General features: G+C 44.5%; 1 protein-coding gene and 1 long non-coding RNA gene across 3 annotated transcripts in view; both read right to left on the bottom strand.

Annotated features, from left to right (window-relative positions):
• The window catches only part of LHFPL4 (LHFPL tetraspan subfamily member 4), a 33,967-nt gene extending 26,037 nt beyond the window's left edge, over window positions 1-7,930 (bottom strand). Inside the window, exons 1-2 of the mRNA XM_025450762.3 lie at window positions 7,795-7,930; window positions 6,425-6,928 (exon numbers count right to left, since the gene is read on the bottom strand). Coding sequence (XP_025306547.1) covers window positions 6,425-6,830 — 406 coding nt within the window. The 5' untranslated portion in view covers window positions 6,831-6,928; window positions 7,795-7,930. The remainder of the gene's footprint in view (window positions 1-6,424; window positions 6,929-7,794) is intronic.
• A 1,212-nt stretch (window positions 7,931-9,142) lies between these two features.
• The window catches only part of LOC112662194 (uncharacterized), a 51,941-nt gene continuing 34,367 nt past the window's right edge, over window positions 9,143-26,716 (bottom strand). The window contains exons 5-6 of one of the 2 annotated variants that reach the window (XR_003138248.3): window positions 15,107-15,184; window positions 9,143-9,419 (exon numbers count right to left, since the gene is read on the bottom strand). This is a non-coding gene — a long non-coding RNA (uncharacterized LOC112662194). Of the gene's footprint in view, window positions 9,420-9,602; window positions 14,192-15,106; window positions 15,185-26,716 lie in introns of those variants that run through there. The other variant, XR_007404431.1, reaches the window with a different exon arrangement.

Raw genomic sequence — 26,716 nt, 5'->3', positions numbered from 1 at the left:
ACAGTCAGGGGAGGAAGGAAGGCAATGGAGCAGGCAAAGAAAGAAGTCCCCCCTCCCCCCAGGGCTCTCAGCAGGTCATGTACATACAGAAATGTTACTGGATAAATAAACTCCCAAGCCAAATCTGAAACAAACTCCCAAAGAAATAGGGAGGAATGTGGATAAATGCTTTAAGCTGCAGTGACACTGCTGCTCCCAGCCCAGAGACCCCTGCTGATCAAGCACACATCTGGAAGGCTGGAAGGTACTCGCCTCACCTTGGGATCTCAGCCCCCTGCCACCATCCCAAGCTTCAGTCTCTCACGCTACCTTCCACGTCCTATTCCCTGCTGTGACTCCAGCATCCAAGCAGAGCCTAAAGCACAGTAGGCACTCAGTACTGAAGGAGGCACAGTCAGAAACATCTCCCTTCTGTGGGTCAAAGAGCCTCACTTTGTGATATGAACTTTTGACTCTTCTTGCTGGGACTAGGTTTTTTTCACCTGTAAAATGAGGCAGTTGAGCCAGCTAATTGGCAAGACTCTTCTCAGCTGACAGTTTATGACTTTTTTTTTTTAAGATTTTATTTATTTATTCATGAGAGACAGAGAGAGAGAGGCAGAGACACAGGTAGAGGGAGAAGCAAGCTCCATGCAGGGAGCCCGATGCGGGACTCGAACCCCAGTCTCCAGGATCACACCCTGGGCTGCAGGCGGCACTAAACCACTGAGCCACCTGGGCTGCCCAGTTTATGACTTTTTAAGGCCTTTGACCATCCCAGCAAGCCCGACCTCTTCCACCTGAGCAACAGGAGTTCCTCACAAGCTGCTCTTCACTTAGACTACGTCACAGGAATGACGTGACCATTTACTGAATGCCTACTGTACACTGGGAACCACACTCAGGGCTTTACATCCATCATTTTGTTGATTTCTTTCTACCACCTCTGAGGTAAGTACAATAATCTCCCCCAGGGCTCCTGGCTGGCTCAGTCAGTGGAGCATGTGACTCTTGTTTTCAGAGTTGGTTGTGAGTTTGAGCCCCATGTGGGGTGTAGAGGCTACTTAAAAACAAAATCTTTAGTAATAATCATCATAATCTCCCTTTTACAATAAAGAAACTGAGATGTAGAGAGGAAAACCCACTTATCCAAGGCCACACAGGTGGGAAGGAGCAGAGAGAATTCTAAGTCCTCTGCTCTTTTTTTTTAAGATTTTATTTCTTTATTCATGACAGAGAGAGAGAGAGAGAGAGAGAGAGAGAGAGAAGCAGGCTCCATGCAGGGAGCCCGATGTGGGACTTGATCCCGGGTCACCAGGATCACACCTGGGGCTGAAGAGGGCACTAAACCGCTGGGCTACCGGGGCTGCCCTAAGTCCTCTGCTCTTAAACCACTACTCCACACTACGCCTCGGACTCTCAACCAGGCTTCCAGCCCAAGTCTCTTCTCGAGCCAGCAACCTCCCCTTGGCTAACCTCACCCAGCCCACAGGTAAACACTAAGTATGAAGAGTGGACGGTTGTACCTTGTGATCTGTGTATTCCTCTCCCCAGTTCTAGTTTGGTTTTAAAAGCAGGTACTAGGGATGCCTGGGTGGCTCAGTGGTTGAGCACCTGCCTTCAGCCCAGGGCGTGATCCCAGGGTCCCGGGATCAAGTCCCACGTCGAGCTCCCTGCGTGGAGATTACTTCTCCCTCTGCCTGTGTCTCTGCCTCTCTCTGTGTGTGTCTCTCATGAATAAATAAATAAACAAATAATCTTTAAAAAGGGGGGGGAAGCAGGTGCTAGGTCCATTTAGACTTGTGTTAAGTTGCAGCTTCACTTTTCACTAGGTGTGTGACCCTTGGGCAAGTCACTTTAACAAGATGAACATGAAATGCTGTAAAGAATATGAAAATGTCTAGCCTCAAAGCTGACACCTTGTGTGTTCTCACTAAGTGGGCAAGACCAGGTAGCAGAGATACCTGGAGAAGCTGGCCCCTAACTCCATGAAGAGCAACCTGGGTTTTCTACCTCTCTACTTAACATTTGAGTCTTATATCAAAAACCTCTTGCCACTGCTCCCATCACTAATGCTCCTCTATAAATCCTTCATAAATCCCCAGGCTTTTGTGTCAGACAGATCAAGTTACCATGCTAGTTCCCCCATTTACTGTCTGTATGACCTTGGACAAATGACTCCTCTTTGAAGCTCAGTGTTTTCATCTGAGTAAAAGATGAAAAAGAGTAATTTTCTATTACAAAAGAGTAATAATGGTAGGTACCCCATAGGATCATTGTGAGGAGTAAATAATAGTATGCACATCAATGTTTAGCACATGGTCAAGCATAGAGAGAAGGCTCAGAAAATGTTAATTATTTTTCCTGAATAATAACAACAGTTGTAGTAACTCTGAACTGCCTGTTGATTAAAGACCAAATTCCCAACCCAGTATTCAAAGACTTACACACTTGTAGCCCCATCATTCCTTCCTCACCTCTCTTCCTTCTGCTCCCCTATATGGATGTCACACTTAAGACAGATGTGGCTTTCTTACCTCTGTGTCTCTGTCCATGATCTTCCTCTCCATTCACAATGCTCTCCCACACTTCAAATCTGTCCACATCCTCACCTCCCACTCAAGCCTCACCTCCCAACTACGGGGCTGCCTCCTCAATTGCCCTGGGTTTCCCCAGCACTTATAGCCCAGCATATATTAGTGTCTAGACCCTCCAGAGTGAGGCTTCTGTCTGCACCTGTCTTACCAGTGGTCATACCTGATTTCTCTTTTCAGAACTTGACCTTTTTCCACTGTCAGTCCAGGTGCTCCAGGGATAGGAATGTGGCTAAAGCCTTGGACAAAGTCACATTGATTAACTAAGAGGTGAATCCTTGGCCAAAGCCTGGGTCAATGAGAATCAGTCCTGGATCTTTTGCTGGAACCACTAACAGATGTTCTTTTTCCACAGGCATTGACAAGCTAAAGCAACATAAATTCAGAGCTGCTAGTAGCATTTTTATCACCTTTAAGAGAGAAGTGGACTTTAAAATGAGCTGACACAGGGGAACTAAGAAATGGAGACAGACATATTCTTAATGGCATTATTTGAGAATTTGGATCCATCCATGCCTGAAGCAAGTACCCCCTTTTTTAAAAAAATTATTCATGAGAGACACAGAGGCAGAGACATAGGCAGAGTGAGAAACAGGCTCCCTGCAAGGAGCCCAATGTGGACTCAATCCCAGGACCCTGGGATCATGCCCTGAGCCAAAGGCAGACACTCAAACACTGAGCCACCCAGACATCCCAAGATATTCTTTTTATAAGCTTTTACTTTTAAGTAATCTCTATACCCAACATGGGGCTTGAATTCACAACCCTGAGATCAAGAGTCCCATGCTCTACTGACTGAGCCAGCCATGCACCCCTGAAGCAAGATACTCTTGACTTTTAAGTTATGTGAGCCCAAAATCCTACCATCCCTATTTTATTTTATTTTATTTTTATTTATTTAGGCAATTTTAAGTTGGATTTCTCTCACTTGCCATTGAAAGAATGCTGACCATTATAGAGATTCAACCAGATGGTAAGCTTCCTGAGAGTGGGGATCGATCGCAGTGTATAAACCTAAATCCTTGGGGACCAGGATGATCTCAGTATTGTAGCACCTAGCACAGCGATGATCACAGAACAAGTAAAGAATAAATAGAGGAATAAGTATCTCTGAATTTTCCTAAGTTCCAATTTCCTAATTGTCCAGGGCTCTACACTTAGAAGAGTCTAAAATACTTGAATAAAAGTTTACTTAAACAAGAATTCTAATTCTTACCTGATATAAACAAGGCCCTTTGCTGCTCTGCAGCTCCCCTGAGAATGACTGATTTCTTATTTTCTAAATAGAAAGATCTTGGTGGTAGAGTTGTTTTATGAGACACCCAGGGCTGAAAGAGATACTTTGAATCCACTTATGTAACTGATTAGTCTCCCACTGTAAGGATGACAAAACTGAGAGTTAAGCTAAAAACTATTGCTTAATACTGCAGGGTAGGGACGCCTGGGTGGCTTAGCAGTTGAGCGTCTGCCTTTGGCTCGGAGTGATCCTGGTCTGGGGATGAGTCCCGCATCGGGCTCCCGGGGCGAGGAGCCTGCTTCTCCTTCTGCCTATGTCTCTGCCTCTCTCTGTATGTCTCTCATGAATGAATGAATGGATGGATGGATGAATGAATGAATGAATGAATGAATAAATAAATAAATAAATAAATAAATAAATAAATAAATAAATAAAATCTTTAAAAAAAAATACTGCAGGGTGAATCACCTAGGCAGAGTCGGCCAAGACCCCGTCCCATGACTCGTAGTCCAGTGCTCTAGCTTCTGTCCTGATGTCACTTCATTAAACAAAGTGAATTGGTCACTTACCCAGAGAACTCAGAAATCTCTAAGCAGAATGGAATAAACTGTTCAACTCTTAACTGGCCTCCTCAGCCCTCAGGTGTGGGAAAACAATACAAGGGAAAGAGCACTGGACCAGGAGTACTCCCTTACTGGCTATGAGACTTTGGATAAAACCTTCTCTCTAGTCTAAGTCTCTTATCTCTAAAGTGGGGGGAGGGGAAGGTGGGATTTGAAGGAGCTGATCTCTATGATCTCTGAAATTCTGTAATTATATGGGGTTATTGGGACACTTCATCAAATCCCTAAGACTAAACCCACATAAATTACAGAGAGTTGGAAGGCCAAGAGGTCAGCAACCCATATGCAGACTCCAAATTAAGGGTGAGGAATTGAGAATTCCAGATGAGTATACATTCTTTCCAGCTTGCCTTTGGAGGAAGAATAAAATGGAAATACATAAAATCACCTTCTGGGTACCACTGAGAAATACGGAGACATACCCCCACACTCTACAATTTCTCCTTTCTCAATTTTAAAGATCCTAAAAGACCCATATCTAAGTAGATGGACTGAGGCAGATTTGAAACAAGCTCATTAAAATGTCCTCATCTGAATTAACACTGCTTTCTTCAAAGTAGTCCTTTTGAAAGTTTGGGAAATTCTTCCAATGGGGCAGGAATTCCTCCCTGTATTTGTAAAAGTCCTCTTGGGGAAGCAAACTAGCCTCATGATTTTGCTCTCATACCTTGGCTTCATCCCAAGTGACAATTCTCAATTTGTTCACTATTGTATTTTCTGCACTTGGCCCTACGTGACTTCCAGTCATTTCCAAAAATCATATTCTTCCTTTAAAAGATGGAGGTTCCCCTCAATGATGATGTTCAAGAGAACACACCCCACACTCCAAAGACTACAATGTTCTAAGCAGTGGAGTCATCAGCAAGTGATATAACACCTCCTGCAGGGAGTATCTTTTGAAGAGGCCCACACTTGTTGAATGCCCTGAGGTGCTTATTGTGAAAGACTATCTCTACTGCAAAGATCATCATATTTTCCCTTCTCTTTCTCATCCCTAGAGCGCTCCAAACTTTACCTAACCATACCAGCCGTCCTCCCCCATTCCTGCTATATCTTGACCTCACTTTCTCCAGCCCAACTCTCTTTCCTACCTGCAATTAGGCAAATTCCCAAGTTGCTGAATCCTCAAAATCTGCCTTCGATCAAAAGATGGGTGGGGGGTGAGGACTCTAATGGATCCTGGAATACTGTCTCAGCAGTTCTTCTTCCCAAAAGGCCCTTCTCTAGTTCTTAGGGCAAGATGTCTGCCTTATCTAAACATTTCAAAGGGCTCAGGGATTTATTACCACTAGGCATAGCACCAGAACCCTCCCTGCATTGGGTGGGGGTAGGGGGTAGAGACCTGCCCTGTCAAGACCCCCATGTTGCCAAGTGCTGTCAACCACCCGCATTTCAAATACTGGATAGATACTACTAGACATGCATATCTTCCTAAGCTCCTTTATCTTAATACAGAACTTAAAAGTTTACCAGATACTCTTTCATTCGCTCTTGGAATCCTCTTCATTGTTTTACAGATGGGGAAGCCTAGCCTCAGGGAAGTAAAGTGAAACACCCAAGTTGATAATGTCAGCAAGATAAAGGTCAAAGTCAGATCTCTGGATTTCCCCCATCTCATGCTCTTTTTGATACAACAGAAATTGCTCACTCCTAGAGTAGCTCCTCATTCAGATAATTATTTCCTGTAGGACAGCCAGAAGAGACTCTCAGAGACCCTCAGAGACTCTAACATAACACTAACCCATCCGTAAATGCAGTCTGCCCATATCCAAGCACGCAAACTCAAAGACCCAGTCCTACGGTTCTGCCTCCTGCCCCAAGGTGTCTCTCTCATAAATCCCCTGCCTAGTGGCTTCTGAGGGTCAGCCAAGGAGGTGTGTCTTTAGCCAGAGGAGTAGAATCTCTCTGACCCCTCCAAGAAGGGGTCCTGGAAGGAAGGAGCCCCGTCCTCGGCACCTGTTCTAGGGGTGCCACCCCCACCCCTCCCCTACCTGCCAAGAGCTGCATCCAGGCGCAGATCTTGTAGACCGTGGCCGTGTTGCAGAAGAAGAAAAGCGCAAAGCAGGTGATACAGCCGAGGATCAGCACCATGGAGAGCAGCACGAAGAAGGCGGCTGCCTTGAAGGCGCCGGACGGGATGGTGCTGAAGTCGGTGAACGAGCCTCGGCAGGTGAGCTCGCGGCCCGCCAGCCCGCTGCCCACACAGTAGTGGAAGAGGCCGAAGTAGCCAGGCTTGGGGGTGCTCACGCTGTCGCCCACCCAGTAGGGCTGGATGAAGACCACCACGTTGATGATGGCGAAGCAGATGGTGAAGATGGCCCATAGCACGCCGATGGCCCGCGAGTTCCGCATGTAGTGCTCGTGGTAGAGCTTGGAGGCCTCCTGCGAGGGCAGCATGGTGCCCGGGGGCGGGGCCGGCGGCGGCGACGGCGGCTGGCGGGGGCCGCCGGCCCGGGACCGACCGACCGCCGGGCTGCGAGGCTGACGGGCGGGAGCTGGGGACGCACGCGAGAGGCGGCCTGAGCCAAGAACTCTCGAGGGCGGGGCCTGGGGCGGCGCTGGGGGACCGAGAGGGAGGGACGGAGGAGCCACGGGGTCCTGAGTGCTGGGGCGGTGGGGCCGGGGGCAGCGCGGACCTCCGGGGGGGGCTTCGGGAAAAGACCTGCGAAAGTTGGGGGGCGGGGTGAGGGGGATGGGGTGTGGATATGGGAGCTGCAAGTGGGGGCTGGCTAGGAAGTAGTCACGGAGGTGACGGGGAGGGGGCCTGGGGGCTGGGGCCGGGAGAGTAGGAAGGAGCCGCGGGGAGCTGGGATGGAGGGAGGCTGAGGACCGGTACCGGGGGTTAGCAGAGGGGCTGCGGAGGGAGCGTGGAAGGGAATCTGGGGACTGGTATCAGGGTTTAGGAAAAGGAGGTTTGGGATTGGGTGTCTAGAAAGGCGCTGTGGAGGGGGGCATACGAGGGTCTGGCACTGGGGGACCGGGAAGGTGCTATGGGGGCTGGGGCAGGGAGGGCGAAGTGGGGGGATCGGGATGAGGCTAGGACTGCAGGGTCTGAACGCGGGGTGCGGGTCTGGGGGTCCCCCAGAAGGCAGGACTGGATGTGGGCTGCAGGGAGCCCAGGATTGGCGGGCCAGGGCTGAGGAGAGAGGGTCTCCAGGCCAAGGCTACGAGGGCTGGGGCCGGCCGGCAGCGCGGGCCTCGAGGGGCGGGCGGCGGGCGGCGGGCGGCGGGCGGCGGGCAGGGCTGTCCCCCGAGCGCCGGCAGCGGCCGGGCCGGTGTAGGGCCGGGGGTGGGGGCGGGGGCGGGGGCGGCTGCCCCGCGCGCAGGCTGCGGCCGCGGGGTCGGGTGCGGGGAGACCAACCTGCGCGCGGACGGAGCAGCGGGTCCGGGACTGGCACGGCCTAGGCGCCCCGGCTCGGCGCTCGCAGCAGCAGCTGCCGCGGCCCAGGAGGCGGCCTCGGCGCGGCCTCCATCTTGCTCGGGTTCTCCCCGGGGCGCGCTCCCGCGCCGAGGCGCGCGCTCTCGGGCACCGGCGCGGCTCTCGGGAGGCGCGCTCCCGCCGCGGGCGTGCGGGCGGGCGGGGCGTGCGGGCGGGCGGGGGAGGGGCGGCCCAGGTTCCGGCATCACGGGGCGGGCTGGGCACGGTCCCAGGGGTCCCCCACGCGGCCGGCCCCCTGCCTTGGGGGACCCCCTTCTTCCAGCCCGAGCTGAGGGGCTTGTGGGCCCCCGCAGAGCCCGTGGGAATGGGGGAGGGGCCGAACCGACTATTATCTGATAGGTTCGAGCTGATCTCGTACTCCCAAATTGCCTTCCCTACAGCCTAAACAGTGCCTCGGGTTGCACCATTACGCTTCCAGCCCTTTAGGTCCTGGAGGCGTTGAAGGTTCCCAGAGTCTCCTTGGAAACTGCCAACACCCCTTGAAGAGGGAACCCCCTAAACTGTTAGCATCCCACGCCCGCGATAGGGATTCGTTGGCCCCCGGCGTAAGGAGTTGGGCCTGGACCTCAAGACCCAGGGTGAGTATCCGGGACAAGAGGGAAGGAGGCTGGGAACGTGCTGGTTTCCCTCCCTACACTCTTCGAGCGCCTGGCATGAAGTGAGCACATCATTAAGATGTGCTCTAAAGAACAAAGCGTCCAAGTCCCGGCTCAAGGTCAAGCCCAAGAACACCCTGGGGGCAAAGGAGCCAGTGTGGGTCATTTCTTTCCCTGAAGGGGAATAACTTTTGGCTTAGGATCTGCCAAGATGATCAAGGTTGGTTGGCATCCAGACAAACTCTGACAATTATTTACTACCTCTGTGACCTTGCACTTAGGCTCTCTGAACCTTTGTTTCCCCATCTATAAAGTGGGCAGGTTAAGCCCCACTTCACAGGCACGTGGAGGTAAGGGGCAGGTTTGAAAAACAATCTCTGTCAGTGGGTTCCAAATACTGAACCCTACCCAGGGGTCAATCTGATGAAATTTGCATCTATCTTCAGAAAAAAAAAAAAAAAATCATGTAAGGTTGCCAAATGTCTTTTGGGAGGGAGGGGCACTGTTCTTTTTTTCTTTTTTTCCCTGAGATTGTCTACTTCCTGCTTTCTTAGTGTAGAACTTCCTTTTTTAAAGAAGTGTTGATGATAGTTAATTTTTTCTTTAGTTAAGTTTGTTTGATGATAGTTTTTTTTTTAATGTCCTCATTTTGGCAAAATAAAAAATAAGCAGTGTTATTTCTATCCCAAATTTTATTTTATTTTATTTCTTAGCAAAATGACTTTATTAAGAAGGCTTTGAAGTAAAAAAAAAAAAAAAAAAAAAAAAAAAAAATAAGGGATCCCTGGGTGGCGCAGCGGGGGATCCCTGGTTGGCACAGCGGTTTGGTGCCTGCCTTTGGCCCAGGGCGCGATCCTGGTGACCCGGGATCGAGTCCCACATTGGGCTTCCGGTGCATGGAGCCTGCTTCTCCCTCTGCCTGTGTCTCTGCCTCTCTCTCTCTCTCTGTGACTATCATAAATGAATAAAAATTAAAAAATAAAAATGAAGTAAAAAATAAATAAAATTCTTGATACAATTTTCCAAACTCTTAAATCAGCTCAGCAAATATATAATCAGTAATTTAGCTGTATAAGATTAAATGTCCTTTTTTTTTTTAAGACTTTATTTATTTATTCATAGAGACCGAGAGAGAGAGAGAGAGAGAGAGAGAGAGAGAGGGAGGCAGAGACACAGGCAGAGGGAGAAGCAGGCACCATACATAGAGCCTGACGTGGGACTCGATCCGGGGTCTCCAGGATCACGCCCTGGGCTGCAGGCGGCGCTAAACCGCTGCGCCACCAGGGCTGCCCTAAATGTCCATTTTGATTTAAAACAAAACGTATCTTAGTTCTTTAACTTTATTCCATAAAGTACATATTTCCCTATAAATTCCCTTCCTTGATGTGGTTTCTTCTTTCCCTCTAGTTGTGGAATTTGTTCTGTCAGTCCTTGGGTTGATTTCCTGGGTTTTCAGAATGATTTGACAGTTATCTAGTTGTGTTCAAAGGACAAGCCAAGCCTAGGTTCCTCCTACTGTGCTGCCATCTCTCCATCTCAAATTTTAAAACAAAATTATGAGGCTCATAAATGGGCTCCACAATTTGGGCAACTCAGACCCATGTGAAGTCATATCATGTGAGCACAGAGTGCTCAATAAACTTGGTTTCCCCTTTCATCGGCTCCTTGCAGAGGGCATCTGGCTGTTTCCTGAGAATCCGAAGATCTTGGAATCAAGGGGCTATGGAGAGAGTTTCATTCCTCACCTTCCCCCACCTTGGCCATTGAAGAACAGAGGCCAAAGAGGAGACTGCCTTGAACAAAGAGGTGGATTGATCCTGCCAATTAGACTGATCAACCTAATTCATTTATGCATCCATGCAATAAATAAGGGAAAGTCTCCTGTAATGTGCCGGCACAGCATTATGCTAGCCCTGGGATGAGATGGTGGGTAAAACAGATGTGGCCCCTCCCCTTCTAGAGCTTACAACTTAATGGGGAGATAGAAGGTACTGGGAGGAGGATCAGGGAAGGGGTCATCCTCAAAGTTTCCTTCTGTGGATGCTCCTAGTTTGGATACTGTTCAGAACATGAGTTACTGGAGCCAGAAGCTCCATCTTTTCTCCTTACTCTGCTATGAATTATCACACACCCCCCCTTTTTTTTTCTATCCTGCTCTGCCAAATCAGGCAGTCCAGGGAAAAAAAAGCACAGAAGTCCACTTACCACTCTCTCTTAAGGGAAGAACTGGGATTCTTGCAAAGTTGGGCCTTTAGTTCCTTGTTGGTTGCTCTATTCTAGCTCTGCAGAGCAAAGCCACCCTGTAGACATCTGCCCGCCACCCATACCACCTCTGACATTTTACTCCATTCCCCCTCACTCAGTCCCTGTGTTTGGTGAGATTCAACCCACCACCACCATTTTCCTCTTCTCTAGAGAGGGGCAAATGATCAGGCCTGGGCAATGAGAATACTCCATTGTTCTAAACAAAATGACTGGTTCAGGGGTAGGCCCATAAGCCAACCCAAATAGTTGAAACTGATATCTAGTTTGAGATATCTAGATTGATATCTACTTGAGATTGATATCCTGCAGTTTGCAAGAGAGAGGTATTGTCTTTCTGTTGAGTTTGTTGAACTGAGTGAATGGTAAATTTCAGCTAATGGGAGCCATCTTTGACACCCTAAGGAGAGACTTTGTCTAAGAATAAAGTGAACACATAGAAAGGTAAGATATGGAGAGAGAGAGAGTTCTGATGACATAGTTTGAACACCTGGATCCATCCATGCCTGAAGACCTGCTTCTGGATTGTTCTATTTGGTGAGCCAATACATTCAAGTTTTGCTTAAGCCAGTTTGAGATGGGGTTTTGTCACTTCCAATCAAAATCATCCTACATTACTCAACTACATCTCCCAAAAGAGAGCAGGGCTGGTATAATAGATTGTTTATATTGTGAAAGAATGCCTGTCAGGCTACTCCTGACATAGTGGAATAAAAGACCAGAATTTGAGGTCCATCTCTGCCACTGGACAATGATGCTAATCCTCAGAGCCTTATTTTCTTCCTTTGTAAAATGGAGAAAAACATACTTTTTACCTACAGATGTTGTGAGAATTAAAAGAGATAATGGATGGAAAGGAGCTTTGTAAACTGAAAATGGCTTTATAAATGTAAAGGATTGTCATTAAATTTTAATAAGTGGCTTGCCCAAGGATTAGAAATAGCAGCAGTATCGGAAAAGCACTTGCTGAGCTGTGAGTAGGTGGCACAGAATGTCTCCTTGTTTTAAAAACTAACCTTGGAGCAGTTACAGAAAGAAAGATTGAGAATGCTCTACAGAAAGAGCTTCTCTTTGACCCCAGGGAATGGCCAGACCAGAATGGAACATTTGTGGAAATGAGATGGGGATTAAAGACCATAGGGCAATGATGATGCTGGACTGAGCACCTGGATGAGAAGCGAAGCCCCCAGGCCAATTCCAGCCAGTATCTTAGTGAAGAAAGAGTTGTAACTTGCTGGGTACCCTTATGCCTAAATTAAGTGTTCAATTACATTGAATGTTTATTAAGCTCTTACAACATTCTAGGTCCCCTGATCTTCATTTGACATTATGTATGTATGTTATGTATGACATGCAAATGTATTATCTCATTCAGTCTTCACGATAGCCCTGTAAGATAGTGTTTGGAGCTAAACCATATCCCTCCCCCGAAAAAAAATACATATATTGAAGTCCCAACCTCTAGTACCTCAGAATGTGACTGTATTTGGAGACAGAGACTTTAAAGAGGTGATGAAGGAGGGGCAGGCACCTGGCTGGCTTAGTTGGTGGAGGAGCTTGTGACTCTTGATCTTGGGGTTAAGAGCTTGAGCCCCACATTGGGTGTAGAGATTACTTAAGAATAAAAAAAAGAATAAAAAGTATTTGAAGAGGTGATAAAGGTAAAATGAGTTCATCTGGGTGGACTGTGATCCAGCATCATTGGTATGCTTATAAGAGGAAATTAGAACACAGACAACACAGAGACCACAGGATGACTGCAGAGGACAGAGAAAGAAAGTAGCCATATACAAGCCAAAGAGAGAGGCTTCAGAAGAAACCAAACTTTCTGACATCTTGATCTTGTACTTTCAGCCACCAAAACTGTGAAAATTTTAACTTGTCTTGTTTAAACCACTCAGTTTGTAGTATTTTGTTATGCCAGCCCTAGCAAACCAATACAGGTTGGTACTATTATATGCCCATTTTGTAGAGGAGGACACTGAGGATGAATAACTTGCCCAAAGTCACACTTCTAGCAATTGGGAGAGTTGGGATTTAGCCTCAGGAGGCCTGCTCCAGAGCCCACATTCTTAATTACTGTGCCAGATAGATCATTCTGAAGAGTGGAATCAATTCTTCTCAATTACCTTTGTTTCCTTTTTACATTCCTATCATTTGGTTATGAACATATATGCACTGGTATCACTATCTGGGTTTAAGTCTAATTTCTGCAAATTACTAACTGCTTTTAAGCACCAGTTTCCTCATCTATAAAGTGGGGATGACGATAATAGTATTTCCCTCGAGCGTTTTCAGGAATGTTGAATGAGATATTGTGCACATAAAGTGCTAAGCACTTGCAAAACATTGAAAAGCTATTTGCTATTATTATTGCGTAGCTAGAAAGTGGGATTTCCAGGATTCAAACCTGGGACTAGCTTGGCTAAAGCTACTAGTGCAATCAATCAATCAATCAATCAATCTACTAGTGCATTTAACTCTCACATTGAACTGTCTGAAGTTCCTGAGCCCTTGCAGAGAGGCACCAGATTTATGGAGTCAGACCATGGGTAATTGTATTCTAATTCTGAGTCGTATGTTATGTTTATTCTTTGAACGTCATTTTTCTAGTCTATAAAATCGAACAACTCCTTAACCTCACATGGTTTAAATGAGGTAAAGTATGTAAGATATTGGTCACACAACAGATGCTCATAAACATTAGTAGAGAGGATTTTGTCTTTTGTAGGAGGTTAGGTTTTAAAACAAATGCAGTTTGGGGTGGGGGATGGTGCCTGGCTGGCTCAGTAGGAAGAGCACACAACTCTTGATCTTGAGGTTGGGAGCTCAAGCCCCATGCTGCATGTAAAGATTACTTAAAATTTTTAGAAACAAATGTAGATGGGGAGAAATATGGTGTAAATTACCCTTTAAAAAAAAACCTTAACTTTCCATGAAGTACTATAAGCAAGTTTTCATGTATACCACCCCATCCTGTAGTTTTTAGGTACTAAAGTTTCAAAAAACTGAGATAGACTAAGGAAAATGGAGGGAAAAGTCCATTTTCAGGGGCACCTGGGTGGCTTGGTCAGTTGAGCATCTGCCTTTGGCTTGGGTCATGATCTCGGGGTCCTGGACTCGAGCCCTGCATCTGGCTCTCTGCTCAGCAATGAGTCTGCTTTTCCCTCTCCCTCTGCCTCTGTGATCTCTCTTGCTCTCACTCTCTCTCAAATAAATAAATAAAATCTTTTTTTTAAAAAAAGCTCATTTTCAGATATGGAGACATTCAAACCATTCTGCCATTAACCTAGTATTTCTCTTTTAAAATAGGGGTATTTTGGGCAGCCCCGGTGGCCCAGCGGTTTGGCTCCACCTTGGGCCCTGGGTGTGATCCTGGAGACCCGGGATCGAGTCCTGCATCCGGCTCCCTGCATGGCGCCTGCTTCTCCCTCTGCCTGTGTCTCTGCCTCTCTCTTTCTCTGTCATGAATGAATAAATAAAATCTTTAAAAAAAGGGATCCCTGGGTGGCGCAGCGGTTTAGCGCCTGTCTTTGGCCCAGGGCGCAATTCTGGAGACCCAGGATCAAGTCCCATGTCGGGCTCCCAGTGCATGGAGCCTGCTCCCTCTGCCTGTGTCTCTGCCTCTCTCTCTCTCTCTCTGTGTGACTATCATAAATAAATAAAAATTTTTAAAAAATAGGGGTATGTAGAAAATTGTAAAGAATTCATAAAAAAAAAGAATTCATATTTACTTGTAGAATTTACTCTTTATAAAGTCTCTAAAATATTACTACACAAAACAGGTTAATTTATGCTTGTAAGGAGTAAAATAAATCATGTAGCCACCTCTTCGGGAATCAATCCTTAAATGTGTGTATAAAGCTGCAATGGAGCCTGGGGTGCCCGGTTGGCTCAGTCAGGAGAGCATGTGACTTGATATCAGGGGCAAGAGTTGGGTATAGAGTTACTTTAAAAAAAAAGCTAAAATGGAAAATCTATGGAATTTGTCTGTCCAGCATTTCCTTTTTCTTTCTTCTGATAATATTCAGCTTCTTTTTTTTTTAATTTTTATTTATTTATGATAGTCACACAGAGAGAGAGAGGGGCAGAGACACAGGCAGAAGGAGAAGCAGGCTCCATGCACCGGGAGCCCGACATGGGATTCGATCCCGGGTCTCCAGGATCGCGCCCTGGGCCAAAGGCAGGCGATAAACTGCTGCACCACCCAGGGATCCCAATATTCAGCTTCTTTTAAGAAACTGGCTTTCCTCCCCTCTCTGGGCAGGAGTAGATATGGGTCCCAGGCCGGCCAATCATATTATCTTAGTCAGCTCAGCAGGTATTAGAAGATATCATAGACTGTGTGGCTTAAACATGAAACATTTCTTTCTTACAGTTCTGGAGATCATGGTGCTGCATGGTCAGATTCTGGTGAGGACTCTCTTCCCGATTTACAGATAGCCACCTTCTTTCTGTTTCCAGATATGGCAAAGAAAGAAAGAGAGAGAGCTCTAGTCTCTTTTTAGGAGGACATTAATCGTATCAAGGGCTCTATCCTCACAACCTCATCTCAACTTAATTACCCTCCAAAGACCCTACCTCCTAATACCATCACAATGGAGCTTAGGGTCTCAACATATGAATTTGGGTGGGGAAACAAACATGTAGTCCTTAATACTGCCCCACCCACTGGCTTTAATCCTTTGGTCTCAGGATGGGCACCTGAGCCCATCCTGGTCAAAGGATTTCTTTGGGGAAATAGAGGTAGGGGTGGGGCAGAGAGAGATGTTTGGTTCTCCATTCCTTGGATCATAAGCTGTAAAGATTCCACCTTTAGGTTGTAAATTATCACATTCACCATCCCATTGGGGAGCCTGAGGAAAGTAAGGCCAACATGTACACAGAAGATGGATTGAGGGATACCTGGGTGGATCAGATGGTTAAGCATCTGCCTTGGGCTTAGATCATGAACCCAGGGTCCTGGGATCAAGCCCCACATTGGGCTCCCCACTCAGAGAGGAGTCTGCTTCTCCCTTTCCCTCTGCCTCTCCTCCTGCTTATGCTCTCTCTCTCTGTATCTCTCTGTCTCAGATGAATACATAAAATCTTAAAAAAAAAAAAAAGTAGGTTGAAAGATGGAGAGATTCTGTTTTTTTTAAGACTTTAATTTTTTTTATTATTATTTATGATAGTCACAGAGAGAGAGAGAGGCGCAGAGACACAGGCAGAGGGAGAAGCAGGCTCCATGCACCGGGAGCCTGATGTGGGATTCGATCCCGGGTCTCCAGGATCACGCCCTGGGCCAAAGGCAGGCGCCAAACCGCTGCGCCACCCAGGGATCCCCAAGACTTTAATTTTTTTTTATAAAAATTTTTAAAATTTATTTATGATAGTCACATACACACAGAGAGAGAGAGGCAGAGACACAGGCAGAGGGAGAAGCAGGCTCCATACACCGGGAGCCTGACGTGGGACTCGATCCCGGGTCTCCAGGATCACGCCCTGGGCCAAAGGCAGGCGCCAAACCGCTGTGCCACCCAGGGATCCCTTAAGACTTTAATTTTTAAGCCATCTCCACATCCAAGGTGGGGCTTGAGCTCACAACCCCAAGATCAAGAGATACATACTCCACTGAACTGAACCAGCCAGGCACCCCTGAAAGATGGAGAGATTCATAATATTGTTTGAGATCCTATTATTGAGGTTATACATGTCTTTACATCATTCTTCTTAATCCCCCCCCCCCTTTTTTTGTCTACAATGGTTTGAATTACCTTTCTTTTCAATGTTCCTTCCTCCAAGAATCCTAATAAAAACTCTGTCTTGGGGTACCTGAGTAGCACCATTGGCTAAGCTTCTGACATTTTATTTCAGCTCAGGTCATAATCTCAGGGTCATGAGATCAAGCTTAGCATGGAGTCTGCTTGAGATTCTCTCTCTCCATCTCCCTCTGCCCCTATCCCTGCTTGTACACACTCTCTCTCCCTAAAATAACTAAATAAAATATTTTTTAAAAAACATGTTTCTCTTCCTCTCTCAATATCACACGTTATTTCTTGCTTTTTTAAAAAAGATTTTATTTATTTATTCATGAGAAACACAGAGAGAGGCAGAGACACAGGCAGAGGGAGAAGCAGGCTCCCTGCAGGGAGCCTGATGTGGGAATCAATCCCAGGACCCTGGGATCACGACCTGAGCCAAAGGCAGATGCTCATCCACTGAGCCACCCAGGGATTCCTATCCCTTGCTTTTTGACATGAGAATTAATCATTCATTCCTTCACTCATTCAGTCAATAAATATCAGTAGCATCTCATATTTAATAGGCCCCGTAGGAACACAAAGATGAAGACCCATCCCTGCCCTTGAGGAGCTCACCATCTAGAGGAGGAACAAGGGAACAGATGGGGTATAATGAGTATAACAGAGGTGTCTCAGAAATTTGGAGAACCATGTGAAGGGGCTCACTGGACTGTGATCTTGAGTGAGTCACCTAAACTTTCTGAATCTATAAACTTTTGTTTCTTTTATTTTTAAGATTTTATTTATTTATTCATGAGAGACACAGCAGAGAGAGAAGCAGGCTCCATGCAGGGAGCCCGATGTGGGACTTGATCCTGGGACTCCAGGATCACACCCTGGGCCAAAGGCAGCGCTAAACCACTGAGCCACCGGGGCTGCCCTAAACTTTTGTTTCATCTATAAGGAGGCCATCATAAAAAATACTGTTTCACAGATTATTTAAAAATAATGTGCTTTATACTTGAAGCAAACTAAAAATGTGAATGGTTCATATAATAACAAGATGCCTCAAAAAAAAAAAAAGATGCCTGAATAACTAGCATACCTTTCCTCATAAGCATCTGTATTATTCAGAACTCTTGGGTTGCAAATGACAAAGACCTAACAAACTGGCATAAGCAAGAATAGGTTCCAGTAGAATCTAACTGCTCACATGACAGGGTTAGGAATCAGCCTCTTCCCTGCTTTACTGTCCATCCTTGGCTCCACGCCTTGTCAAGATCTTGCCAACTTATGGCAAGATGGCTTTGCTAACTTTGTGATTTAAAAGAAATGGTCTATGTGATACTCCTATTTTGAAATTTGTGGAAAATCCCTTTGAGCCCTAATACATGGTCAGTTTTCATAAATGTTCTCTGTGTGCTTGCAAAGAATGTGTATTCTCTATTAATCGAAGGAAGTTGGGATGCCTGGGTGGCTCAGTGGTTGAGCGTCTGTCTTTGGCTCAGGGCCTGATCCCAGGATCCAGGATCGAGTCCCACATTGGGTTCCCTATGGGGAGCCTGCTTCTCCCTCTGCCTGTGTCTCTGTCTCTCTGTGTGTCTCTCATGAGTAAATAAATAAGTCTTTTTAAAAATGGAAGGGGGCAGCCCCCCCCCCCCCCCCCGTGGTGCAGCGGTTTAGCACCGCCTACAGCCTGGGGTGTGATCCTGGAGACCCAGGATCGAGTCCCACATAAGGCTCCCTGCATGGAGCCTGCTTCTCCCTCTGCCTGTGTCTCTGCCTCTCTCTCTCTCTGTCTCTGTCTCTATGAATTAATAAATAAAAAATCTTAAAAAAAACAAATAAAAATGGAAGGAAGTTCTGTATGTTTATTAGCTATAGCCTGTTAATTGTCTTGTTCACATTTTAAGGATCATTACTAATTTTTTTTTTTTGTCTGAGAAGTATATTAAAATCTCCCATTCTGATTCATGAAAGGACATGAGAGAACTTTATGGAATGATGTTAATACTCTATATCTTGCTGGGCATTTAGGTTACACGGGTGTATGTATTTCTCAAAACTCAGCAAATGTATACTTAAGATTTGTGCATTTTGGGATGCCTGGGTGGCTCACTGGTTGAGCACCTGTCTTCAGCCCAGGGCGTGATCCTGGAGTCTCGGGATGGAGTCCCACATTGGGCTCCTCACAGGGAGCCTGCTTCTCCCTCTATGTCTCTGCTTCCCTCTCTGTGTCTCTCATGAATAAATAAATAAAAATCTTTAAAAAAATGATTTGTGCATTTTGTCACATGCAAAATTTATTTCAAAAGAAAAATTTGCAACTAGATAGTCAACTTCAGTTAACAGTCTTTAAGGGAAAGGATACTGACTGCAACTTACTTTGGAATGTATAAGAAAACGGGGTCCCTGGGTGGCGAGAAAATAAGATGGGTTGATACACGGATAGAAAGACAGATGGTGGGCAGCCCCGGTGGCGCAGTGGTTTAGCACCGCCTGTAGCCCAGGGCGTGATCCTGGAGACCCTGGATCGAGTCCCACGTCAGGCTCTCTGCATGGTGCCTGCTTCTGTCTCTGCCTCTCTCTCTCTCTGCGTCTCTATGAATAAATAAATAAAATCTTTTAAAAAAAATTTTTTAAAATAGAGAGATGGATAGTTATGTGTAAAAGCAAATATAGAGTAAAATGCTACTGGTAGGACTTAGGTAGTAAGTACAGGCATGCCTTGTTTTATTGTACTTTGCTTTATGGCATTTTGCAGATACTGCATTTTTTACGAACTGAAAATTCGTGGCAACCCTGCTGTGAGCAACTCTATTGGCACCATTTTTCCAATAGCATTCGTTTGTTTCATGTGTTTATTTCACATTTTGGTAATTCTCAATATTTCAAACTTTTCATTAATATATTTTTTATGGTGATCTGTGATCAGTGATCTTTGATGTTACAATATATGCAACAACAAAGCCTGGATGACAACACAATTGTTTATAACATGGTCTACTGTTGTTGTTGTTTAAAGATTTTATTTATTTATTTGAGAGAGAGAGAGAGAGAGAGCATGAGTGGGGGGTTGGGTAGAGGGAGCAAGAGAAGATGATTCCCTATTGAGCAGTGAGCCAGACACAGGGCTCTCCCTCTCCCCTCCACTCTCTCTCCCTCAATTAAATAAATAAAATCTTAAAAAAAGAAATGGAGACTGGAGATGTGACTGAACTGTTGAAATCTCATGGTAAAACTTTAATGTACAAGGATTGCTTCTTATAGATAACGAAAGAACATAGTTTCTTGAGATGGAATCTAGTCCAGGTGAAGTTGCTATGAGGATTCTTCAAGTGACAACAAAAGACTTAGAATATTACATAAGCTTAGTTGATAATGCAGCAGCAGGGTTTGAAAAGATTGACTCCAATTTTGTTAGAAGTTCTACTGTGGGTAAAATGATATCAAACAGCATCACATGCTACACAGAAATCATTTGCGAAGGGAAGTGTTAATAAATGTGGCAAACTTCATTGTTTTATTTTAAGAAATTGCCACAGCCACCTCCACCTTCAACAACGACTCCCCTGATCAGTCAGTAGCCATCAACATGAAGGCAAGACTCTCTACTGGCAAACAGATTAAAAAGGTCAGGTGATGGGATCCCTGGGTGGCGCAGCGGTTTGGCGCCTGCCTTTGGCCCAGGGCGCGATCCTGGAGACCCGGGATCGAATCCCATATCAGGCTCCCGGTGCATGGAGCCTGCTTCTCCCTCTGCCTGTGTCTCTGCCTCTCTCTCTCTCTCTCTGTGACTATCATAAATAAATAAAAATTAAAAAAAAAAAAAAAAAAAGGTCAGGTGATGGTTACCATTTTTTACCAATAAAGTTTTTTTTTAAGTAGTTTTAATTAAGGTATATGCATTGTTTTCTAGGCCTATCTATTTCACACATAATAAACTACAGTATAGTATAAACATAACTTTTATATGGATTGGGAAACCAAAAAAATTATTTGACCCCCTTTATTGCAGTATTTGCTCTGTTGTGGTGGTCTAGCACTGAATCTGCAATATATCCAAGGTATGCCTGTATTTGGGTGAGATTTTTTCAACAGTGTGAGATTCTTTTAACTTCCATCCAGTACGTTTGAAATTTTTCATTAAAAAATGTTGGAGAAAAAAAAATGTTGGAGAGGGGCACCTCGTGGATCAGTCAGGAAAGCATCTGACTTCAGCTCAGGCCCTGATCCCAGGGTCCTGGAATAGACCCCCTGAATTGGGCTTTCTGCTCAGCAGGGAGTCTACTTCTCCCTCTCCTTCTACCTCTCTCCTCTGCTCATGCTTGCTCGCTCTCCCAAATAAATAAAATATTTTATTTTATTTTTCTTAAGATTTTATTTATTTATTCGTGAGAGAGAGAGGCAGAGACATAGATACAGGGAATAGCAGGCTTCCCACAGGGAGCCTGATGTGGGACTCGATCCCAGGACCCCAGGATCACACCCTGAGCCAAAAGCATATGCTCAACCACTGAGCCACCATAAAATCTTTTTAAAAATGATTGTTGATTTGCCAATTTCTCCTTGTGAGTCTGTTAATTTTTGCTACATATATTGAGACTGAGTTATTAGATTTTTTAAAATAGATTTTATTTATTTATTCATGAGAGACACAGAAAGAGAGGCAGAGACACAGGCAGAGGGAGAATCAGGCTCCATGCAGGGAGCCGGACATGGGACCCGATCCCAGGACTCCAGGATCACGCCCTGGGCCGAAGGCGGCGCTAAACCACTGAGCCACCCAGGGATCCTCCTGAGTTATTAGATTGATACTAGAATTCTTTTGGCTGTTACTTCCCTGGTGTATACTCTTTTACCTTCAGTCTTTCTGTTTCATTATGTTTTCAGAGTATCTTCTGTAAGAATCAAAAAGCTTCAGAAAAGATATCCGTTATGGGAATCTCTGTCTTACAATAGGTAAAAATTAATCTGTTTACATGTATTGTGCTTATTGATCAATTTGAACTTATTTTTGTGCCAATTTTGTGTCTTACATTTACTTTACTTTTATACTGTACATTTATTATATTTACTCCACTTGTTTCTTTTATATATATATTTTTTAATTTTTTATTATTTTTAGAATTTATATATATATTTTAATATATTTTTTATTTTTAAGTAATCTATACACCCGACATGGAGCTTGAACTTAGAAGCCCGAGATCAAGAGTTGCATATGTTACCTATTGAGCCACCCAGGCACACCTACTTCTTGTATTTCAGTGGTCTAGTTTTCTTATCTTTTCGTTTTTCTTTAAGATGTATTTATTTGAGAGAGAGAGAGTGTGGGTGGGAGGGGTAGAGGGAGAGGGAGAGAGAAACTGAAGCAGACTCTGTCCTAAGCACTGAGCCCAACTCAGGGCTTGATCTCACAACTCAGATCAGACCTGAGCCAAAACCAAGAGCTGGACACTTAACCGACTGTGCTACCTAGGCACAGTTTTCTTTATTCTGGTCTCGTTTTCTTTATTCTTTTTTTTTTTTTTAAGATTTTATTTATTTATTCACAAGAGACACAGAGAGAGAGAGAGGCAGAGACATAGGCAGAGGGAGAAGCAGGCTCCATGCCGGGAGCCCAATGTGGGACTCGATTCCCAGACTCCGGGATCATGCCCTGAACTGAAGGCAGACGCTAAACCGCTGAGCCACCCAGGTGTCCCTAGTTTTCTTCTCTTTTTTTTTTTTATTGTATTTATTCATTAATGAGAAGCACAGAGAGGGAGAGAGAGGCAGAGACACAGGCAAAGGGAGAAGCAGGCTCCATGCAGGGAGCCCGATGTGGGACTGGATCCCAGGCCTCCAGGACCATGCCCTGGGCTGAAGGCAGCACTAAGCCGCTGAGCCACCTGGGCTGCCCCCTAGTTTTCTTTATTCTTGATTTTCCTTTTGTTGGTTTGGAAGACCTGTAATTCATACCTTGTGAGATATTTCCCCATTTACCATTTCCTACGAGAATCCTCTTGTTTTTCAGTACTAGAACTCCACACTTTTTATCTTCGCATGCAACATTTTCTGTCCAAAATTTATGTAAGGAAATTTTGTATTTACATCCCCAAAATTCAGTGCAATGTTTTAACCAAAACTCATTGTAGGAAATATTTTCAGATAATTTCCAATTGTTATTGGTACAATATCAGAATCAAGTGTTCTTTCCAAAGTGTGGCTTCCAGTCAACAAAAGGGGTGTGAAGTCAGAAGTTGTTGGTGCTGAGAGAAGCATAACTGTGTTATGCTATTGCATAAAAATTATTGTTTGCTAACAGCCGTATTATTTGTTTGGTGGTTAGGAAGCAATGTTTTTTGGATTCTGTGTATGTGGTAAAATATACAGTAAAAATGTGTCCTTTTAACCACTTTTTAAAAGAGAAAGGAGCAGGAGAGGAATAGAGAGAGAATCTTAAGCTGACTCCACACCCAGCATGGAGCCCAATGCAGGGGTCCATCTCATCACCCTGAAATATGACCTGAGCCAAAACAAAGAGTTGGACGTTTAACTGACTGAACCATCCAGGCACCCGACCTTTTAACTATTTTTAAGTGTACAGTTTAATGGCAGTAAGTACATTCACAACATTGTGCAACCACTACCACTTCCATTTCCAGAACTTTTTTTATCATTGCAAACTGAAACTCTGTACCATTTAAACAATAACTGTCTATTTTTCCTATGTCCCCCAGACCTAGTAACTTCTAATCTACTTCCTATCTCTATGAATTGGCCTATTCTAGGTACCTTATCTAAGTGGAATCATACAATATTTGCCCTTTCATGTCTAGCTTATTTTACTTAGCATAACTTCTTTTAAAGATTTGAGGAGGGGTAGAGGGAGATGGAAGGGAAATCTGAAGCAGACTCTGCACTGAGCAAGGAGCCTGATGCAGGGCTCAATCTTACAACCCTGAGATCATGACCTGAGTGAAAACAAGAGTCGGATGCTTAACTTACTGCACCACCCAGGCACCCTGTACATAATGTTTTTAAAGTTCATCCATGCTGTAGAGTGTATCAAAATTTTATTCCTTTGTAAGGCTTATATTCCATTTATGTATATATCACATTTTGTTTACCCACTTTTATGGTTTTTTTGTTTCTTGTAATCTATATGCCCAATGTGGGGCTCAAATTAACAACCCCAAGGTCAAGATCAAGAGTCACATACATGGTCTACTGACTGTACCAGCCAAGTGCCCCTTATCCACTTGTCTGTTGATAGACATTTGTGTTGTTTCCACCTTTTGGCTGTTGGGAATAATTTGCTATAAACATTTGGGTACAAATGTCCTGCTTTTAATTCTTTGGGTATAAACCTAGAAGTGGAACACTCTATCATATGGTAACTCTATGTTTAACTCTTTGAGGAACCACCAAGCTGTTTTCCACAGCAGCTACAGCATTTTACATTCCAACCACCAATGTACAGGGGTTCTAATTTCTTCCCATCCTTTCCAATACTTTGTATTCATTTTTTTGTATTTTATAATAGTTGTTGAAATGGTATCTTTGTTGTTTTAAAGTTTTTTTTTATTTATTTGAGAGAGAGAGAGCACAGAGGGAGAGGGAGAAGCAGACTCCCCACTGAGTAGGGAGCCCAATGTGAGGCTTGATCCCAGGACCCCAAGATCATGACCTGAGCCAAAGGCACACGCCTAACCAACTGAGCCACCCAGGCACCCCTGAAATGGTATCTCATTGTGATTTTAATTTGCATTTCTCTAATGATTAGGGATATCTTTTTTTAAGATTTTATTTATTCATGAGAGACACAGAGGCAGAGACATAGACAAAGGGAGAACCAGGTTCCCTGCGAGGAGCCTGATGCGGAACTCGATCCCAGGACCCTGAGACCACACCCTGAGCCCAAGGCAGACACTTAAACCATTGGGCCACCCAGGCATCCTTTTTTTTTTTTTTTTTTTTTTATTCATTCATGAGACACACACACACACACACACACACACACACGCACACACAGAGGCACAGACACAGGCAGAAGAGAAGCAGGCTCCATTCCATGCAGGGAGCCTGACGTGGGACTCCATCCCAGGTCTCCAGGACCACACCCGGGACTGAAGGTGGCGCTAAGCCACTGAGCCACCCGGGCTGCCCCCACCCAGGCATCCTTATTAAGGATATGTTAAAGATATTTTCATGTGCTTATTGACCATTCATGTATCTTCTTTAGAGAACTGTCTAGTCTCTTCAATAAATGGCACTGGGAAAATTGGACAGCCATGTGCAGAAGAATGAAACTAGACCATTCTCTTTCACCATACACAAAGATAAAATGGATGAGAGATCTAAATGTGAGACAATAATCCATCAAAATCCTAGAGGAGAACACAGGCAACATCCATTTTGAACTTGGCCACAGCAACTTCTTGCAAGATACATCTAGGAAGGCAAGGGAAACAAAAGCAAAAATGAACTATTGGGACCTAATCAAGATAAAATGCTTCTGCACAGCAAAAGAAACAGTCAACAAAACTCAAAGACAACCTACAGAATGGGAGAAGATATTTGCAAATGACATATCAGATAAAGGGCTAGTAACCAAGATCTATAAAGAACTTATTAGACTCAACAGCAAAGAAACAAACAATCCATGAAATGGGCATAAGACATGAACAGAAATTTCACCAAAGAAGACACAGACATGGCCAACAAGCACATGAGAAAATGCTCTGCAACACTTGCCATCAGGGAAATACAAATCAAAACCACAATGAGATACCACCTCACACCAGTGAGAATGGGGAAAATTAACAAGACGGGAAACAACAAATGTTGGAGAGGATGTGGAGAAAGGGGAACCCTCTTGCAGTGTTGGTAGGAATGTGAACTGGTGCAGCCACTCTTGAAAACTGTGTGGAGGTTCCTCAAAGAGTTAAAAATAGACCTGCCCTACGACCCAGCAATTGCACTGCTGGGGATTTACCCCGAAGATACAGATGCAGTGAAAACGGCAGGACACCTGCACCCCGATGTTTCTAGCAGCAATGTCCACATAGCCAAACTGTGGAAGGAGCCTCAGTGTCCATCGAAAGATGAATGGATAAAGAAGCTGTGGTCTATGTATACAACGGAATATTACTCAGCCATTAGAAACGACAAATACCCACCATTTGCTTCGATGTGGATGGAACTGGACGGTATTATGCTGAGTGAAATAAGTCAATCGGAGAAGGACAAACATTACATCATCTCATTCATTTGGGTAATATAAAAAATAGTAAAAGGGAATAAAGGGAAAAGGAGAGAAAACGAGTGGGAAATATCAGTGACAGCGACAGAGCCTGAGAGACTCCTTACTCTGGGAGACGAACAAGGGGTAGTGGAAGGGGAGGTGGGCGGGGGGTTGGGGTGACTGGGTGATGGGCACTGAGGGGGGCACTTGGGATGAGCATTGGGTGTTATGCTATATGTTGGCAAATTAAATTCCAATAAAAAACATACAAAAAAAGAGAGAACTTATTCACATCCTTTTCTTATTTTTGGATTGGGTTGTTCATTGTTGAGTGGTAAGAGTTCTTCATATTTTCAGAATAGTAATCTGTTATCAGATACAATTTGCAAATATTTTCTTCCATTCATGAATTGACTTTCATTCTCTTGATTAGTGTTCTTTGATACAGAAATGTTTTAAACTTTGTTAAAGTCCAATTTATCAATTTTTTCTTTTGTTGCCTGTGCTTTTGGTGTCATATCCAAGAAATCATTGCCAAATCCAATGTCATAAAGCTTCTCCCCTATGTTTTCCTCTAAGAGTTATATAGTTTCAACTCTCACATTTGGGCCAATTGATCCATTTGAGTTAATTTTTGCTTATGGTATAAGGTAAGGGTTCAATTTTGTTCTTTTGCATATGGCTATCCAGTTATTCCAGGACCATTTATTAAAAAGACTGTCCTTTTCCCATTAAGTGGTTTTGGCACCTTTGTTGAAAAGCAACTGGCCATATATGTGAGGGTTTATTTCTGGGTTATCTATTCTATTTTATAGGTCTTTATGTCTATCCTTTGCCAGTAATACATGGAAGCAATGGTCTAATCATATTAAATCTTAATGTGATAGATCGTTGCTTGTACGCAGGTGACACACTATATTTTATCTCTCTTTTGAGAAATTGTTTGGGGTTTGATGTTGAAATGTCACGAGTTATCATTTTTCCCATTTAACGTAATGGGAACCAGGTTTCATTCCAGTCTGTTTTCACAC

Source organism: Canis lupus, chromosome 20 (genome assembly GCF_003254725.2).
Source record: "Canis lupus dingo isolate Sandy chromosome 20, ASM325472v2, whole genome shotgun sequence".
Taxonomy (NCBI): domain Eukaryota; kingdom Metazoa; phylum Chordata; class Mammalia; order Carnivora; family Canidae; genus Canis; species Canis lupus.
This window is presented reverse-complemented; position numbering and strand designations above follow the sequence as displayed.